Source organism: Scyliorhinus torazame, chromosome 9 (genome assembly GCF_047496885.1).
Source record: "Scyliorhinus torazame isolate Kashiwa2021f chromosome 9, sScyTor2.1, whole genome shotgun sequence".
NCBI classification, from domain to species: Eukaryota; Metazoa; Chordata; class Chondrichthyes; order Carcharhiniformes; family Scyliorhinidae; genus Scyliorhinus; species Scyliorhinus torazame.
The window spans coordinates 70,301,135-70,320,400 of NC_092715.1; the positions used below are offsets into that span (position 1 = coordinate 70,301,135).

Below are 19,266 nucleotides of genomic sequence, written 5' to 3' on the forward strand. Positions count from 1 at the left end.
GTGGTGGTAATGACTAAGAAAAGTGCTGTTGGCGACAAATTAAGAGATCAGAATGTGTTAATGGCAGAACAAGGTAAACAGCGTGTAAAAGGACAACCTGGAATCAGTACATTTTTGTCTAGTGCTTCCTGCGATTCTGAGTGCACACAGTGCCAGGTCCTACCGAGCAACACTCCAAGTCCCAGCAGTCTCTCTTTTTATACTCTTAAATAAACCAATGGCAGTGAAGCAAACAAACAGATGATCAACCCCTTTGAATGGGTTATTATTTAATTATTGCAACAAAGGCAACAATTTTAATGGAACCATATCTAATTAAAATGGCGTTTCTGGGACTGACGGTGCAATCGTGTCCCTCTGGCTCTCACTACTCACAGGCCAGTCCCTTTTTTATACTCTTTTGAGTAAATCAAATAAACAAATTGACAGCACTTTAAATGGGCGCTGTGACAAAAAACAAATCTTTGAAGGAAACTTATTTAATTTTAATTGAAGTAAGATTTTGGGGCATGATGATGCATTCTAGCGGGTGGCCATTGGCTGCTGTAGACCTCTAGCGTACTGGTGGATATCGTGTGCTCCCTCGTCAGGAACACCAAAACTTTAAAAGGAAAGTTAAAATTTAAGTTCAAGTGTTGTTTCTGGGCCTGGTGATGCACTCCAGCCCTGCGGAGAACATCGGCCATGCAAGGCCTTGAAGGTACGAGTGGGCACTGCATGCTCTCACTCCAGGGACATGCAGGTGCCAATGTAGCCATGGAAGAGGGGCAGAGAATCAGGCCAAAACAACGTCCTCAACCACTCGGTGCCTCGACCTGCTAATGGCAGCCTTGGCCAGGCCCAGGTTTACAAGGAGCACCCCCCCCAACCCCTCCCCGCAGCACCGGGTGGTCAAAGAGCAGGGGTATGGGGCTGAAGTGCAACCACACTTTGAGCAACCCCTTCAAATAACCAAAAAGGGGCTGCAACCTCACACAGTCTAAATATGAACAGTCCAAATATACAAGCCACAGAGGCCACAGGTGGCCTGGGAGCCCATGAACCACCTCAACCTTTTATTGCACAGGACTTCTACGTGCAACACCCCCCATGCCAAATCCCCGATGGTAAATGGGAGGACTCGCATGTGGAGAGCCCTCCACTGGAGGCCACCAGCACCTCCAGGTGGCGGGATGTTTCTTTTTATAAAACAAAAATCAATAAATTAAACAAAACTGAGAGAGGGTGACAGCCCTGGTGGGGCACTGCTCACCAAACAAATCAAAGGAAATTTTACAAATTGAACGAGAACATAATTCCCTTTTTATACATGCTCAGGGTACTTAAACAGTCAATACTGAAAATTGGTGATGAGATAACTGAGTGGATAGTTTCAAGTATAGAGAAAAAGAACTTCAACAGCTTCTCACAGTTGGAATTGGTGCTGAGGATCGGAGGGGAGGGGAGGGAAGGTTTAAGTAGCCAATTTGTGTAAGATAAGGAAAACACGTTTCATTCCAGGACATTTCTGGAATGAGTATTTTTGGAAGATTAGAACAAGGCCCAGAAGTGCTTGATGTGGTCTAGCCAGATCGAGCAACAGGTAGCTGAACTAACTGCATACTTTCAAATCTCCACCATTTACCTTGAGGGAACATAGGTGGGGAAATAACCAGAGAATGATGGGATGGGCAGGGAAGGGAGTTGGAGGGTTAAGGGAATAAGGGTTTTACCAAGGGCAAGGGTGGAAGTGAGGGGCTGATTGGACATACAGAGGGCCGGAGAATTCCCGGCTCTTCCCCCTGCCTCAGGAGAAGGGCCCGCAGGAGGAGGGAGCCAACCCGGAAAAAAGTTCAGAGGCAACCATAAGAGCTGCCGGGTGAAAAGGTGGGCTGTTTAAAAGACCCGCCTTGGTGTTGTTGGACTACGTCCCAGTTATAATTAAAAATAGGAAGGCTCTCAATCCCTCCCCCCCCCCCCTCCCCCCACAAACTCCCCATGCCCCATCCATGCCAACTCATATCCCCATTCCACCCCCCCCCCCCCCCCCCAAATGGCCTCTCATGCCACCCTCGGGCAAGCTATGCCCTAATCAATCTGTATGATCCCCCCCCCCATACCACCGCTCCAAAGTATGCTCCCACCTACTCCTCATGCCCCCCCCCCCATGCCAAACTATGACATTTGGGATTTAGAAGAGTGAGAAGCGATCTTGTAGAAACGTATAAAACTCTAACAGGATTAGAAGGGCTGGATTCAGAAAGAATGTTCCCGATGATGGGGGAGACCGGACTAGGGTCATAGTTTGAGGCTCAGGGGTAAACCTTTTAGGACTGAGATGAGGTGAAATTTCTTCACCCAGAGAGTGGTGAATCTGTGGAATTCACTCCCACAGAGAGTAGTTGTGGCCAAAACGTTGTGTAATTTCTGTTTTTTTAAATAAATATCTTTATTCTCCTCCTTTTTCACATTTTCATCCTAATTTACACCCACCAACAATCAATGGTAACAAATACAATGTACGTTGTGTAGTTTCAAGGAGGAGTTAGATAAAGCTCTTGGGGCTAAAAGGATCAAGGAAAATTGGAGGGAAGACAGGGTTGTGGTATTGAACTTTATGATCAGCCATGATCGTAATGAAACCAAAGAGAAAAGCTTTGACAAAGGGTCACCTGGACTCGAATCTTTAGCTCTTTTCTCTCCCTACAGATGCTGCCAGACCTGCTGAGATTTTCCAGCATTTTCTCTTTGGTTTCAGATTCCAGCATCCGCAGTAATTTGCTTTTATGATCATAATGAATGGTGGAGCAGGCTCAAAGGGACAAATGGCCTCTTCCTACTTCTATTTTCTATGTATGTATTTCAATGCCCATTCACGCATATACATTCTACAGAAGCAATGCATGCTTTAATTGGATAGTTACTAATGAAGAACTGTTTCACACATTCTGCTATAACTATAGCATTCATGACGCTTTGAAAAGCTGCCCTGACTCTGTTAAAATTGCAGAGGACTAGGAGATGCCTATCGCTAAGGTGGAGCCAGCCAGATTGAGAGTGCAGAGAGAGGGCTCGCAATACAAATCCAGCCCCCATCCTTAAATGGCACTTCTGAAAATCTGGAGACTTCTGGAAAATGGAGTTGGGAATTCTGGGATCGAGACCCACCTGCCCTTTTGTAAAGGACTCCTGTGACATTCCAACTCAGCAAAGTCCAGCCCATAGACACAGCTTAGGAGTTGCAGTGAATGTTTGACGGAGGGAGGGGTTCAAAGACTGAGCAACAAGGAGTTTGAAAATGCAGTATTAAATGTCTCGTGATCCAGGCCACGACTTAGAAGTGGAAGGTGTGGGTTACCAAATGAATAGTTTACATGTTATGAAATGTATGGATTGATCATTTGACACTTTTGATGTTTGAGAGCCACTGGTGAAACTATTGAAAAGTTTGCTTGTGTAAACATGCAACATTTGAATGAAACAGCTCAACACCAACTTCCAAAGCCGATTTACCAAACAAGTCCTGGACAGTAACTGCAGCAACACTGAAATGCAGGCTGAGTTTTTTGTTCGGGGTGGGGGAGGTTATGGCAGATGGTCCCTATCTATGCTATGGGGATGATTAGCATAACAATAGGTCCCATGGAGAGATAGCCAGTGACTCCATGCCCTCCTGGGAATTCCAGAAAGGTTGAATGACTTTTAAAATGAAAACAAGTATGATGTTTTGTCCTGTATTGCTCATTTAAAGCACTATTCATATATGATATGAAAGAAACTGACAGTAATACACAGACAATTCTGTACTAACGAAGAATCGTTAGCAAGGATTTAGCATAGAAGTGAAAATAGAACAATTATGTAAATTGCATTCTATATGCCACAGTGACAAAGGAGACTCATGAACGACAAGCCGAACCATGTTGTTTCAACCTCGCCAGAAGCATCAATTTCTCGGTTTTGTACAGATGTGCCCTTGAAGATGCCTATATTCTCAGTGTGACTTCAAATAAATAATGAGGTGCTGGTGAACTGAACTAACGGTCTCTGAGCACATAATTAAATTTGTACAAATTATTCTTCTATAATTATCCATTCAGCTGCTATCAACACATGGCCAACTGTCCTTACCTCTTTGTAAAATGCATCTGACTGTGGGGAGAAAAATCACAAAGTGATGTTGCAGCAGAAGTAGGGACAGTGGTGGTTAGGGACAAGTAAATGTTTAATCTACCTGTAACTTAAACTAGGTCAACTAATTAGTGAAAAAAGGTAACAAGGGCAGCATGTGGCGTAGTAGTTAGCACCGAGACTACGGCGCTGAGGACCAGGGTGCAAATCCCGGCCCTGGGTCACTGTCCCTGTGGAGTTTGCACATTCTTCCCATGTCTGAGTGGGTTTCACCCCCACAACCCAAAGATATGCAAGTTAGGTGGATCGGCCATGCTAAATTGCCCCTTAATTGGAAAAAATAAATAATTGGCTACTCTAAATTAATTTATTTTTTAAATTCAAAAATAAACCCATAAATTAATTATGTACATACATTTTAATGAAGTGAATAAACAAACAAAAGTTAGAAAGGGATGGTATTGCAGGAGATGAGCCACAAATGTAGCACGCGGGGGGTTTCTTGGAGAGCGCTATGGCCTCAGACAATCACAGTAAGTGTTTACATCTTGAGGAAATGCAGTTCAGAATTATTGAGGTGGATTCCGTATTACAGACACGACATTGCATCAGGGAGGGAGAGAATTGCCTGAACACTTTGATCCAGGATGCAGTCACAACCCTCAGGTAACGTAGAGCTGTGGTTTAGTGGTTAGGGACAGGATGATGTGACTGCAAGTCAGGCAGGTAAGGGGACTCCAGGTGCAGTGCTGGAGAATCTTCGACTTTCAACCTTATACTAAAGGCTCAAGATTCTTGCTACCCATGTGTGGAAGAAGGTGGAGTCTGCAAGAAGGATGAGCAATCTGACCAAAGCTCCTAGAACAAGGGGACACAGTCCAGAATAAGAATTCAGCCATTTAGGAGTGAGATGGGAAATTTCTTCAAGCAAAGGTTTGCAAACCTTTGGAGTTGTGGATACGCAAAGATCAACAGAGTTGTGGATACAAAGCAAATTGAGAGATAAGGGGATAATGTGGGTAGGTATATCTGAAGTGTGATCTTATTGAATAACAAACAAGCTTGAGGGGTCAGTTGGCCTACTCCGCTTCCAGTTCTTAGGTTTTTAATGAAGCTGTATTTTTGCCTCACAAAATTAAGCCCAGATTACACCACCAGCCATTCAGTATCCTCTTACATGCAATCATTCAAAGATGCTCACCCTCTAATGCAAGCGATTCTGTCGAAGGAGATGACCCCATTGTTTGAAGCAATTCCTCAGACTGTGATCTGTTCCGAGGAACAGAGCTATCCACCTCCACCTCCATTGACTCCATGATTCTTCTAAAAGACAATAGTTCCACATGATAACCAAAATACTTTAGGAAATGCTCACTACATTTATAACCGAAACAATTTAACACGATTCTCCTTACCTGTCTATACTAATGCTAGAAGCACTTTTTGACAATGGCTGATGTTGTAGTGAGGATTCCCGTTTGAGAGCAGAAAGTCCAACAGGCAAAGACGATGAGGTGGTGTTCAGTGATAGGAAAGCTGAATCCTTAAGTGAATTAGCTGTTGAAATACGAGATATTTTCATCATTTAAAACTGAAGACACTCAGCAGGTTAAGCAGATAATGCAGTCAGTACTGGTAAACATGGCATCAGCGACTTGGTGAATGCATCGACTGACTGCAGGTCAGTTAATGCAGGATACATTTCCTGTGGCTGCCTGAAAGCCTCCCACAAAATAACAGTCGAGTGCTATTGTAATTTTGACTGGTACAGGAAAAGCTATGGAGGTTCAGGATTACAGCATCACATCCTCTTCCAGCCGATGTAAAGAGTTCTCTTGTTATATCCCTGCGAAAACAGCACTCCGAAAGCATTGCTTCTGGGAGGAATCTAGGAATTTAGCCTTACTCTCTACTTTTGCCCAACTGGGTTCCTCCAAGTCAGGAATTTCTTCCTCCCTGGGTAACATCTCAGACCCAGCAATGCTTCTTGATCATTCTCCTCCTTCATATAATACATGTAAAGAGCACCCCATTCTTCACTCTCCAAGGCCTCATAGCAGGACAAAAAAATATTTTTTTAACCTGAGGTGAATTGCTTCAGAATCAGCTTATTGACAATCCATACCAAATCTTTGGGCTAAAACCTTTCCCCTACTTCGGCAGCTCTGTAACTTTCCAAAGGTGCCTCCTTTATATAGGCCCCCAATGCTTGAGCATCGACGCACCAAATAAAATGACAGTCTAGCTTCCTGTAACATCACAAGCATGTCAAAAAGTTTGGATTTGCATCTGTTTTCTCGAACTGCAGCATTACAGGCGGGGGAAGGAGGACCTGATGCTAGCCTGTTTGTGGGGAGTACGATGGGAACAGAGGCCCAGCATTGATGGTCTCCAAAACCATCTTTCTGGTTGATTGCACCTTTTCTGGGCATGCTCCTGGTGCGCAGGAAGCAGGAGAATTGGTCCTATAGTCTCTTTGTCCAACTTTGAGCGCTAAATTGTGGTCCCAGAAGTACTTTTCTACCTTATCCATGTTGTCTAACGATGCCCGACAGGCACACAAGTTTGACAGGGAATAATTCAATACAAATGACAGAAAACGATTGCGTGGAATTACCAGATTTATTGGGCGCGATTCTCCGGAAAGATTTTGAAGTGTGGAAGTGTGCTGGAAAATGGGACAGGGGGAGAAGCTGATGGACATCCAGTGTTCTCTATACCATTCCCACTGCTGTCTACCTGACCTAACACCAGGAAATCAGCTTGTGACTTTAACAAATGCCGTTTCAACAAATAAGTGAGTTTATTTTCACAAATTTTTCAATACACCCATTCATACTTACAGTGCACACAGTAGGTTGGCTTGCTTCGGGACACGACATAACATTTGTCTTGGGGACTCTGCAGAAGAGAAACACTGAGATTGTAAGAATGCAACAACAATAACTGACAATTATATAGTGCCTTTAATGCAATGTAATATCCCAAGGCTCTTCACAGGAGCATTATAAACAAAGTATGACATTGAGCCACAAAAGGAGGTAATAGGTCAGATGACCGAAGCTTCGTCAAAAAGGTAGGTATTAAGGAGCATCTTGAAGGAGGAAAGCGAGATAGAGAGGGGGTAGGTATAAGAAGAGTATTCTTGGGGCTTGGGGCCATAATAACTGAAAGTGCGGCCATGAATAGTGGAGCAATAACAAATGCAACAGCATATTTGGCATTATATCAAAATAACATTTCTGAAGACACAGCATACCATACAAAGGGTTTCAATTTCACTCATTTTATTGACAAAACAAGCGCCTGTATTTTGCAGCGCCAAATATTTATCATTAACCACACTCAACTATAACTCATTAACTCCATCCCTGTTCAATGGAGACGTAGTGGGTATTGTCACTGAACTAGTAAACCAGAGACCCAGAGTAATGCTCTGGGGACCCAGGTTCAAATCCAGCCACTGCAGATGGTAACATTTGAATTTAATTTTAAAAAATCTAAAATTAAAAGTCTAATGAAGACCATTGTCGATTGACGTAAAAACCCATCTGGTTCACTAATGTCCTTACCTGGTCTGGCCTACATGTGACTCCAGACCCACAGCAATGTGGGTGACTCTTAGCTGCTGCCTCAAGGGCAATTAGGAATGGGCAATAAATGCTGGCACATGAACAAATTTTTTAAAAATTGATTTTTTTACAATGCATGTAAATTAATGTCATAAACAGGTGCATGATTTTCTGTCATGTTATGTACAACAGCAAACTTATTTCAATGAAATGTAAACTGAGGGGTGTTCCAGGACTGACTCAGCAACAGTGAAGGAACAGCAAAATAGTTCCAAATCAGTATCGTGAGAGACTTTCAGGGGAATTTTCAGGAGGTGGTGTTCCTAAGTGTCTGCTGCACTTGTCCTTCTGGGCGGTAGAGGCTGTGGATTTGAAAGGTGCTGTCAAAGGAGGCTTGGCGGGTTACTGCAGTACGTTTTGCAGACTGCACGCACAGACCAGATCTGTTGGTCCTGCTGAAGTTAATGAGCTTTCAAACAGCTTGCTGCATTTTCCAGTCCTGTCCCCACTGTGATGATGCCGCTAAATTCCACCCACTAATGTTATCCTGTGCCATTGATGGAGGGGCTGAATGTTTAAGATGATGACGAGCGTACCTCCCAGCACGTCTAAACTCATCCACTTATCTGGGGAATCCTGATCAGTTCTGGTGATCTCTGTAGTTGTTGTCTGTGCCACACTTTGCCAATGTACCATTTTTATTTCAAATTTAGCGTACCCAATTCATTTTTTCCAATTAAGGGACAATTTAGCGTGGCCAATCCACCTACCCTGCACATCTTTGGGTTGTGGGGGCGAAACCCACGCAAACACGGGGAGAACGTTCTAACTCCACACGGACAGTGACCCAGAGCCGGGATCGAACCTGGGACCTCGGCGCCATGAGGCAGCAGGGCTTAACCACTGCTCCATCGTGCTGCCCAATGTGCCATTTTTGCACCTCACACCACTGACCCACCATCGAAGAAAGAAGGTGGGCTTAACCACTGCTCCATCGTGCTGCCCAATGTACCATTTTTGCACCTCACACCACTGACCCACCATCGAAGAAAGAAGGTGGGCTTCCTGAGAATGAAGATTCTCCAGAAACACTGAGGCTGGAAAATGGACTGCCTCCCAGACACCAAATCTGGAAACCTGTAGATGGTCCCCGACTCATGACTGAGGTGCTCTGGGGTCCATATTGCGGGCTGCCTCCATCCCGAACTCCGGAGCCAGCCCCAGGCATTGTTCAGGTGAGGACATCTGCACGTCACATTGTTCCAAATGTGTTTTGCTCTCACGCTTTTTCCCAGCGGCAGAGCAGAAAATTCGGCATGGAGTATTGGGCCTTCATCTACATCCCAATAACGGGATGCAAATGAGTTCCATGCTGGCCTCCAGTGGGGTTTCCAACCCATCATGGCAGGCACCACTGGAAGACCCCACTATAAATTCACGCTTGCGTTAAACCAATTTCAGAGCCTCCCCCCATAGTCTCCATCCCACGCCCGCTATTGAACCCACTGGCGAGAGCGTGAGAGAATTCATCCTGGGTGTCTATAAACTCAAAATCCAACAACGAGGGGTGTGAAGGAAACATTTCATCATAAGCAGACATGAACGGCTGCTTTTCACTGCCCATTGCAATGGTTTATGTCAATGAATCCTTTGAGTGGATAATTAAATGGGAGTATTGATTGTGGTCATGTGATTAAAACTGGTTTGAAACAGCAAATCTTTTTTGTCCTTTGTTCCAAGATAGGCAGTGCAAGTCAGCCTGTGACCAATAGGACAGAGGGATCATCAGCCAGCAAGAAGAAATGGACTTTACCTAAAACAGACAACCATTTCAGTCAGTGAAAAGAGGGACTTATTCAATTCCACCTGCAAGATTACTGATTCTTCTCTACAGAAGCTCGGGCACAATTATGTATGAAAAGCCCAGAAACTCCCAACTTCCATTATCTTCAAAGAAGCAAGAGAGAGACCATTTCCAGGCCTGCATCACTGTTTCACCTCAAAGGACTGACTAAGAATACATGACTTGTTTCTTGTTACTCTGTTAGTGATTTCAGTGCATGCTTTATTGCGAGAACTCATCTTACCTGTGCGTATTTATGTTTGTGTGTTTAAGGGAGTGAGTGTTCTGTTGTGCTTACATTTCGCGAGTTTGGTAATTAAATTTTTATCCTTTCTTTTAATTGTTGCCGTTTTCTTTGGCTTTGGCGAGGAACCCCCCCATCGAGGCCGGTCTTTAAGTCATTCTCTACACTGGCAAGCTCAGCTCAACAGATCCACAGGCCATTTCTTTTTAAAAGGTGTTTTGTTCCAAACATGTCCAACATAGTAACATAACCTAAACATCCAACAAGAGTATACAGTTTGTACATATTCCCCCATTTACTCCCCCCTCCTCCTCCCTGCAACAAACATCTTCTCAAATAAAGTGGACCATTTTTAAAGTGAGCTCCAATCTTTCGATCCCCCCAGTGCAGCTTCAATACCCCCCCACCCCCCCCACTTAACCTAACTTAGCTCTTCCAGGGTCCTTGAGCCCCACCTCACCTCCTATGGGCAAGGCCCCTGGCATGGACAACCTGGCACCTGGGCACCTTGGCAGTGCCAGCCTGGCACCCTGGCAGTACCCCTGCTATCTTGGCAGTGCTAGGGTGCCTGGGTAGCAGTGCCAACATGCCAGATAGGCAGTGCCAAGATGCCCAGGGTGACACACTGCCCAGTACCCAACATCCAGCTACCTTAACTCCTCAGGTGACTGGGCGGGCGCATATTTCAATGAGCCTAATAGTTCATTTAAATATGCGTCCCTGGATCTACCCAGCGAGGGATCCAGATCACGACGCACTATGAGATTCAGTTGAATCTCGCGAGACGCTTCAAGCGTCACGATTCCCAGAGAACGCCACTCGCGAGATTCACTTTTCGAGCTTGACTTTGCCCCGGCCGCTGAATCTTGTACCTTGTTGCTGTCAACCGAAAGGTGAAAGGTAATTCCACTAACTCTCCTGGCCTGTAGCACTACTTATTATTAAATTAAATAGCTCAAACCTTTTGTGCAAGTTTTTGGTCATGAGAGTACTGGGGCGAAATTCTCAACCAACGGCGCGATGTCCGCCGACTGGTGCCCAAAACGGCGCCAATCAGACGGGCATCGCGCCGCCGCAAAGGTGAGGAATGCTCCGCATCTTTGGGGCCGAGCCCCGACATTGAGGGGCTAGGCCGACGCCGGAGGGATTTCCGCCCCGCCAGCTGGCGGAAACGGCGTTTGTTGCCCTGCCAGCTGGCGCGGAAATGACATCCCCGGGCGGCGCATGCGCGGGAGTGTCAGCGGCCACTGACAGTTTCCCGCGCATGCGCAGCGGGGAGAGTCTCTTCTGCCTCCGCCATGGTGGAGGCCGTTGCGGAGGCGGAAGGGAAAGAGTGCCCCCACGGCACAGGCCCGCCCGCGGATCGGTGGGCCCCGATCATGGGCCAGGCCACCGTGGGTGCACCCCCCGGGGTCAGATCGCCCCGCGCCCCCCCCCAGGACCCCGGAGCCCGCCCACGCCGCCTTGTCCCACCGGTAAATACCTACTTTAATTTACGCCGGCGGGACAGGCAATTTCTCGGCGGGACTTCGGCCCATTCAGGCCGGAGAATTGAGCGGGGGGGCCCGCCAACCGACGCGGCCCGATTCCCGCCCCGGCCAAATCTCCGGTACCGGAGACTTCGGCAACCGGAGGGGGCGGTATTCACGGCAGCCAACGGCCATTCTCCGACCCGCTGGGGGGTCGGAGAATGACGCCCCTGATTCCCAATCTACTCCGGTTAAACACCCGGTTAAACGTGCCGAACACAGGACTCTGTTTAATTCCGTTAATTCGCGACCATTGATGGCTGTATCAGTGCCACTTCATGCTCTCAACTGGACCAGGAAATATTTATCAATTTTGCTTCCAATTTCCACCCCTCACCTTCACGCGGTCCATCTCCACTTCCTTGACCTCTTTGTCTCCATTCCCGGTGATAGATTGACCACCAATATCCATTACTAGCCCACCGACTCCCACAGCTACCTCGGCTACAGCTACTCACACCGCGCGTCCTATAAGGTCTCCATCCCATTCTCCCAGCTTCTCCACCCCTATCACATCTGTTCCAATGATGCCACCCGCAAAAACGGCACATGGGGAAAACAGCAGCAGCCAGAGTAGTGGCACCACGGCTGGCTCTGATGTTCAGAAGGGAGGGTCAAAGCGCAGAAGAGTAATAGTAATAGGGGACTCTATAGTCAGGGGCACAGATAGGCGCTTCTGTGGACGTGAAAGAGACTCCAGGATGGTATGTTGCCTCCCTGGTGCCAGGGTCCAGGATGTCTCCGAACGGGTAGAGGGCATCCTGAAGGGGGAGGGCAAATAGGCAGAGGTCGTTGTACATATTGGTACTAACGACATAGGCAGGAAGGGGCATGAGGTCCTGCAGCAGGAGTTCAGGGAGCTAGGCAGAAAGTTAAAAGACAGGACCTCGAGGGTTGTAATCTCGGGATTACTCCCTGTGCCACGTGCCAGCGAGGCTAGAAATAGGAAGATAGAGCAGCTAAACACGTGGCTAAACAGCTGGTGTAGGAAGGAGGGTTTCCATTATCTGGACCACTGGGAGCTCTTCCGGGGCAGGTGTGACCTGTATAAGAAGGACGGGTTGCATCTAAACCGGAGAGGCATAAATATCCTGGCCGCGAGGTTTGCTAGTGTCACACGGGAGGGTTTAAACTAGTATGGCAGGAGGGTGGGCACGGGAGCAATAGGTCAGAAGGTGAGAGCATTGAGAGAGAACTAGGGAATAGGGACAGTGTGGCTCTGAGGCAGAGCAGACAGGGAGAAGTTGCTGAACACAGCGGGTCTGGTGGCCTGAAGTGCATATGTTTTAATGCAAGGAGCATTACGGGTAAGGCAGATGAACTTAGAGCTTGGATTAGTACTTGGAACTATGATGTTGTTGCCATTACAGAGACCTGGTTGAGGGAAGGGCAGGATTGGCAGCTAAACGTTCCAGGATTTAGATGTTTCAGGCGGGATAGAGGGGGATGTAAAAGGGGAGGCGGAGTTGCGCTACTTGTTCGGGAGATTATCACAGCTGTACTGCGAGAGGACACCTCAGAGGGCAGTGAGGCTATATGGGTAGAGATCAGGAATAAGAAGGGTGCAGTCACAATGTTGGGGGTATACTACAGGCCTCCCAACAGCCAGCGGGAGATAGAGGAGCAGATAGGTAGACAGATTTTGGAAAAGAGTAAAAATATCAGGGTTGTGGTGATATAGGAGCATCCAGGAGGGCTTCTTAAAACAATATGTAGACAGTCCAACTAGGGAAGGGGCGGTACTGGACCTGGTATTGGGGAATGAGCCCTGCCAGGTGGTAGATGTTTCAGTAGGGGAGCATTTCGGTAACAGTGACCACAATTCAGTAAGTTTTAAAGTACTGGTGGACAAGGATAAGAGTGGTCCGAGGATGAATGTGCTAAATTGGGGGAAGGCTAATTATAACAATATTAGGCGGGAACTGAAGAACATAGATTGGGGGCGGATGTTTGAGGGCAAATCAACATCTGACATGTGGGAGGCTTTCAAGTGGCAGTTGAAAGGAATACAGGACCGGCATGTTCCTGTGAGGAAGAAAGATAAATACGGCAATTTTCGGGAACCTTGGATGACGAGTGATATTGTAGGCCTCATCAAAAAGAAAAAGGAGGCATTTGCAGGGCTAAAAGGCTGGGAACAGACGAAGCCTGCGTGGAATATAAGGAAAGTAGGAAGGAGCTTAAGCAAGGAGTCAGGAGGGCTAGAAGGGGTCACGAAAAGTCATTGGCAAATAGGGTTAAGGAAAATCCCAAGGCTTTTTACACGTACATAAAAAGCAAGAGGGTAGCCAGGGAAAGGGTTGGCCCACTGAAGGATAGGCAAGGGAATCTATGTGTGGAGCCAGAGGAAATGGGCGAGGTACTAAATGAATACTTTGCATCAGTATTCACCAAAGAGAACGAATTGGTAGATGTTGAGTCTGGAGAAGGGGGTGTAGATAGCCTGGGTCACATTGTGATCCAAAAAGACGAGGTGTTGGGTGTCTTAAAAAATATTAAGGTAGATAAGTCCCCAGGGCCTGATGGGATCTACCCCAGAATACTGAAGGAGGCTGGAGAGGAAATTGCTGAGGCCTTGACAGAAATCTTTGGATCCTCGCTGTCTTCAGGGGATGTCCCGGAGGACTGGAGAATAGCCAATGTTGTTCCTCTGTTTAAGAAGGGTAGCAAGGATAATCCCGGGAACTACAGGCCGGTGAGCCTTACTTCAGTGGTAGGGAAATTACTGGAGAGAATTCTTCGAGACAGGATCTACTCCCATTTGGAAGCAAATGGACGTATTAGTGAGAGGCAGCACGGTTTTGTGAAGGGGAGGTCGTGTCTCACTAACTTGATAGAGTTTTTCGAGGAGGTCACTAAGATGATTGATGCAGGTAGGGCAGTAGATGTTGTCTATATGGACTTCAGTAAGGCCTTTGACAAGGTCCCTCATGGTAGACTAGTACAAAAGGTGAAGTCACACGGGATCAGGGGTGAGCTGGCAAGGTGGATACAGAACTGGCTCGGCATTAGAAGGCAGAGAGTAGCAATGGAGGGATGGTTTTCTAATTGGAGGGCTGTGACCAGTGGTGTTCCACAGGGATCAGTGCTGGGACCTTTGCTCTTTGTAGTATATATAAATGATTTGGAGGAAACTGTAACTGGTCTGATTAGTAAGTTTGCAGACAACACAAAGGTTGGTGGAATTGCGGATAGCGATGAGGACTGTCGGAGGATACAGCAGGATTTAGATTGTCTGGAGACTTGGGCGGAGAGGTGGCAGATGGAGTTAAATCCGGACAAATGTGAGGTAATGCATTTTGGAAGGTCGAATGCAGGTAGGGAATATACAGTGAATGGTAGAACCCTCAAGAGTATTGAAAGTCAAAGAGATCTAGGAGTACAGGTCCACAGGTCATTGAAAGGGGCAACACAGGTGGAGAAGGTAGTCAAGAAGGCATACGGCATGCTTGCCTTCATTGGCCGGGGCATTGAGTATAAGAATTGGCAAGTCATGTTGCAGCTGTATAGAACCTTAGTTAGGCCACACTTGGAGTATAGTGTTCAATTCTGGTCGCCACACTACCAGAAGGATGTGGAGGCTTTAGAGAGGGTGCAGAAGAGATTTACCAGAATGTTGCCTGGTATGGAGGGCAGTAGCTATGAGGAGCGGTTGAATAAACTCGGTTTGTTCTCACTGGAACGAAGGAGGTTGAGGGGAGACCTGATAGAGGTATACAAAATTATGAGGGGCATAGACAGAGTGGATAGTCAGAGGCTTTTCCCCAGGGTAGAGGGGTCAATTACTAGGGGGCATAGGTTTAAGGTGAGAGGGGCAAGGTTTAGAGTAGATGTACGAGGCAAGTTTTTTACGCAGAGGGTAGTGGGTGCCTGGAACTCGCTACCGGAGGAGGTAGTGGAAGCAGGGACGATAGGGACATTTAAGGGGCATCTTGACAAATATATGAATAGGATGGGAATAGAAGGATACGGCCCCAGGAAGTGTAGAAGATTGTAGTTTAGTCGGGCAGCATGGTCGGCACGGGCTTGGAGGGCCGAAGGGCCTGTTCCTGTGCTGTACATTTCTTTGTTCTTTGTACTCATCTCCTTTGCAAGACAATTGCAGCAAGTCTAACACCTGCCTCAAACAATATATTCAAGTGAAGCAAAATTTCATTTGCAACTCCTTCAACTTCGTCTACTGTATTCACTGCCCACATTGCGGGTCTCCTCTATAATGGGGAGACTAAATGAAAACTGGGTGATCTAACACCTTTGCTCAGTCCGCAAGCATGACCCCCAACATTCCTGGCGTTGGCCATTTCAACTCAGCCATGCTCACATGTCCATTCTAGGCCTGCTGTAATGTTCCTGTGGAACCCAACATAAATCAAATTAAAAACTGAAGGATCAGCGCTTCATCGTTCGATTGGGCACGTTACAGCCTTTTAGGCTCGGCACTGAGTTCAACAACCTTTAGACTGTGACCTTTCTCTTCCACCTTGACCTCTTTTTAAAATCCAAATAATATTTTTGTCACAGCACAAACCTCCCTTCACCCCCTCACCCACCTGTCAGTTGTTCTTAAGTCTTGCTTTCAATGGGCACTGACATTTGTGCTCCCAATGACATATTCTGCCACCGTACCTTTTTTGCCATTGTCGGAACCTGCTGTAGCCCTTCACACTGTCATTAACAATCCCACTTATCACTGACCTTCTACTTTGCTCTACTTCCTACTCTACCTGTACTGCAGTATAAAATCCACCACATTTTTCCCTCTCTTTAGCTCTGAGGAAGAGTCCTACGGACTTGAGACATTAATGCTAATTCTCCCCCCACTGATACTGCCAGGCCTGCTGAGCATTTACAGCATCTTCTGTTTTTATTTCAGATTTCCGGCATTTTGCTTTTATCGTTCTATTCCTTTTTCTCTCCTCTGGATTCCTTTTCAAACAACTAGGCTATTACCCACTTCCTGTGGCAGTGAGTTCCACATTCTAACCACAACCTTGAGTAAAGAAATGTCTTCTCTCTGTGCTAGATTTCGCAGTAACTATCTTGTATTTGTAGACCCTATTTGGGATTACCTGCATAAATGGAAACATTCTCTTCATATCTACCCCGTCCAGCCCATACATAATTTTAAAGATCTGTACCAGATCACCACTAAATCTTCTCTTTTCCAAAGAATAAAGCTCTGACCTGTTCAATTTTCCCGATAGCTAATATATTTGAGGGCCAACATCATTCCTGTAAATCACATTGCAATTCCTCAGTGCTTCTATGTCCTGAACTTATCACCATTCATTCATTTTCACTGCATCAAAAAAAGGCAATTGCCTGCCTAACGTCATTACTGATTCATGATCAGTGCAAGGATTGCAGTGATTCAAGGAGAACATTCACCAACAGCATCTCATGAAAACTAGACATGAATAATAAATGCTGTTAACCGAACGCTGCTCATAGCCTGAGGTTAAATTTTTATAATGATATTTTCATGGACCCTAGGTATTTCATTCCTTTTCCAGGGCTGCTACTTACTGGATTCTTGACCTTGGTACACATGGGAATAGAATCTCTGCAAGTTTTATGAATACTCGTGGTACAATCTGAAAAAGAGGACAATTTTTCAGCAAAACTAAATATAAAACAAAAATAACAAATGTTAGATACTTGCAAAAGGAACATATCAGATGAGATATTCAGGTAGCAGCAGATTTTCTGAATTCATTCACGGAATGTAAGCATCACCAGCAGGGCCAACATTTATATGGTGCTGGTTTAGCACACTGGGCTAAATAGCTGGCTTGTAATGCAGAACAAGGCCAGCAGCGTGGGTTCCATTCCCATACCGGCCTCCCCGAACAGGCGCCGGAATGTGGCGACTAGGGGCTTTTCATAGTAACTTCATTGAAGCCTACTTGTGACAATAAGGTTTATTTACTGCTGACCTCTAATTGCACGGCCATTTCAGAGAGTCACCACATTTCTGTGGATTTGGAGTGACATGTAGGCCAGACCATGAAAGGATGGCAGAGTAAAAATCCCAAGGCATTTTATGCATACATTAAAAAAAAAGCAAGAGGGTAGCCAGGGAAAGGGTTGACCCACCGAAGGACAGGGGAGGGAATCTATGTGTGGAGCCAGAGGAAATGGGCGAGGTACTAAATGAATACTTGACATCAGTATTCACCAAAGAGAAGGAATGGGTGGATGTTGAGTCTGGAGAAGAGTGTGTAGATAATCTGGGTCACATTGAGATCCAAAAAGACGAGGTGTTGGGCGTCTTGAAAAATATTAAGGTGGATAAATCCCCAGGGCCTGATGGGCCCAGAATACTGAAGGAGGCAAGAGAGGAAATTGCTGAGGCCTTGACCAAAATCTTTGGATCCTCACTGTCTTTAGGTGATGTCCTGGAGGACTGGAGACTAGCCAATGCTGTTCCTTTGTTTAAGAAGGGGGGCAAGGATAATCCAGGGAACTACAGGGCGGTGAGCCTTACGTCACTGGTAGGGAAATTACTGGAGAGAATTCTTCGAGACAGGATCTACTCCCATTCGGAAGCAAGTGGACGTATTAGCGAGAAGCAGCACAGTTTTGTGAAGGGGAGGTCGTGTCTCACTAGCTTGATAGAGTTTTTCGAGGAAGTCACTAAGATGATTGATGCAGGTAGGGCAGTGGATGTTGTCTATATGGACTTCAGTAAGGCCTTTGACAAGGTCCCTCATGGCAGACTGGTACAAAAGGTGAAGTCACACGGGATCAGGGGTGAGCTGGCAAGATGGATATAGAACTGGCTAGGTCATAGAAGGCAGAGAGTAACAATGGAAGGATGCTTTTCTAATTGGAGGGCTGTGACGAGTGGTGTTCCGCAGGGATCAGTGCTGGGACCTTTGCTGTTCGTACTATATATAAATGATTTTGAAGAAAATGTAACTGATCTGATTAGTAAGTTTGCAGACGACACAAAGGCTGGTGGAATTGCGGATAGCGATGAGGACTGTGAGAGGATACAGCAGGATTTAGATTGTTTGGAGACTTGGGCGGAGAGATGGCAGATGGAGTTTAATCCGGACAAATGTGAGGTAATGCATTTTGGAAGGTCTAATGCAGGTAGGGAATGTACAGTGAATGGTGGAACCCTCACGAGTATTGACAGTCAGAGAGGTCTAGGTGTACAGGTCCATAGGTCACTGAAAGGGGCAACACAGGTGGAGAAGGTAGTCAAGAAGGCATACAGCATGCTTGCCTTCATTGGCCGGGGCATTGAGTATAAGAATTGACAAGTCATGTTGCAGCTGTACAGAACCTTAGTTAGGCCACACTTGGAGTATAGTGTTCAATTCTGGTCGCCACACTACCAGAAGGATGTGGAGGCTTTAGAGAGGGTGCAGATGAGATTTACCAGGATGTTGACTGGTATGGAGGTCATTAGCTATGAGGAAAGGTTGAATAAACTTGGTTTGTTCTCACTGGAACGAAGGAGGTTGAGGGGCGACCTGATAGAGGTCTACAAAATTATGAGGGGCATAGACAGAGTGGATAGTCAGAGGCTTTTCCCCAGGGTAGAGGGGTCAATTACTAGGGGGCATAGGTTTAAGGTGCAGGGAGCAAGGTTTAGAGGAGATGTATGAGGCAAATATTTTACACAGAGGGTAGTGGGTGCCTGGATCTCGCTGCCGGAGGAGGTGGTGGAAGCAGGGACGATAGTGACGTTTAAGGGGCATCTTGACAAATACATGAATAGGATGGGAATAGAGGGATACGGACACCAGAGGTGTAGAAGATTTTAGTTTAGATGGGCAGCATGGTTGGCGCAAGCTTGGAGGGCCAAAGGGCCTGTTCCTTTGCTGTACTTTTCTTTGTTCTTTGTACCTTCCCCTAGGACATTAGTGACTGGATAGATTTTGATGACAATTCAGTAATAACATGATCACCATTTCTGACACAAGCTTTTCTTTTTTAATTCCGGAATTATCTATT

General features: G+C 46.3%; 1 protein-coding gene across 6 annotated transcripts in view; it reads right to left on the reverse strand.

The window, feature by feature from the left end:
• Positions 1-19,266, reverse strand: part of arhgef28a (Rho guanine nucleotide exchange factor (GEF) 28a) — a 680,059-nt gene that overhangs the window by 236,622 nt on the left and 424,171 nt on the right. For all 6 annotated transcript variants that reach the window (XM_072516088.1, XM_072516093.1, XM_072516090.1 and 3 more), the window contains 4 exons: positions 16,825-16,892; positions 6,954-7,011; positions 5,526-5,667; positions 5,312-5,433 (listed from right to left, as the gene is read on the reverse strand). In XM_072516088.1, the coding sequence (XP_072372189.1) occupies positions 5,312-5,433; positions 5,526-5,667; positions 6,954-7,011; positions 16,825-16,892 (390 nt within the window). The remainder of the gene's footprint in view (positions 1-5,311; positions 5,434-5,525; positions 5,668-6,953; positions 7,012-16,824; positions 16,893-19,266) is intronic.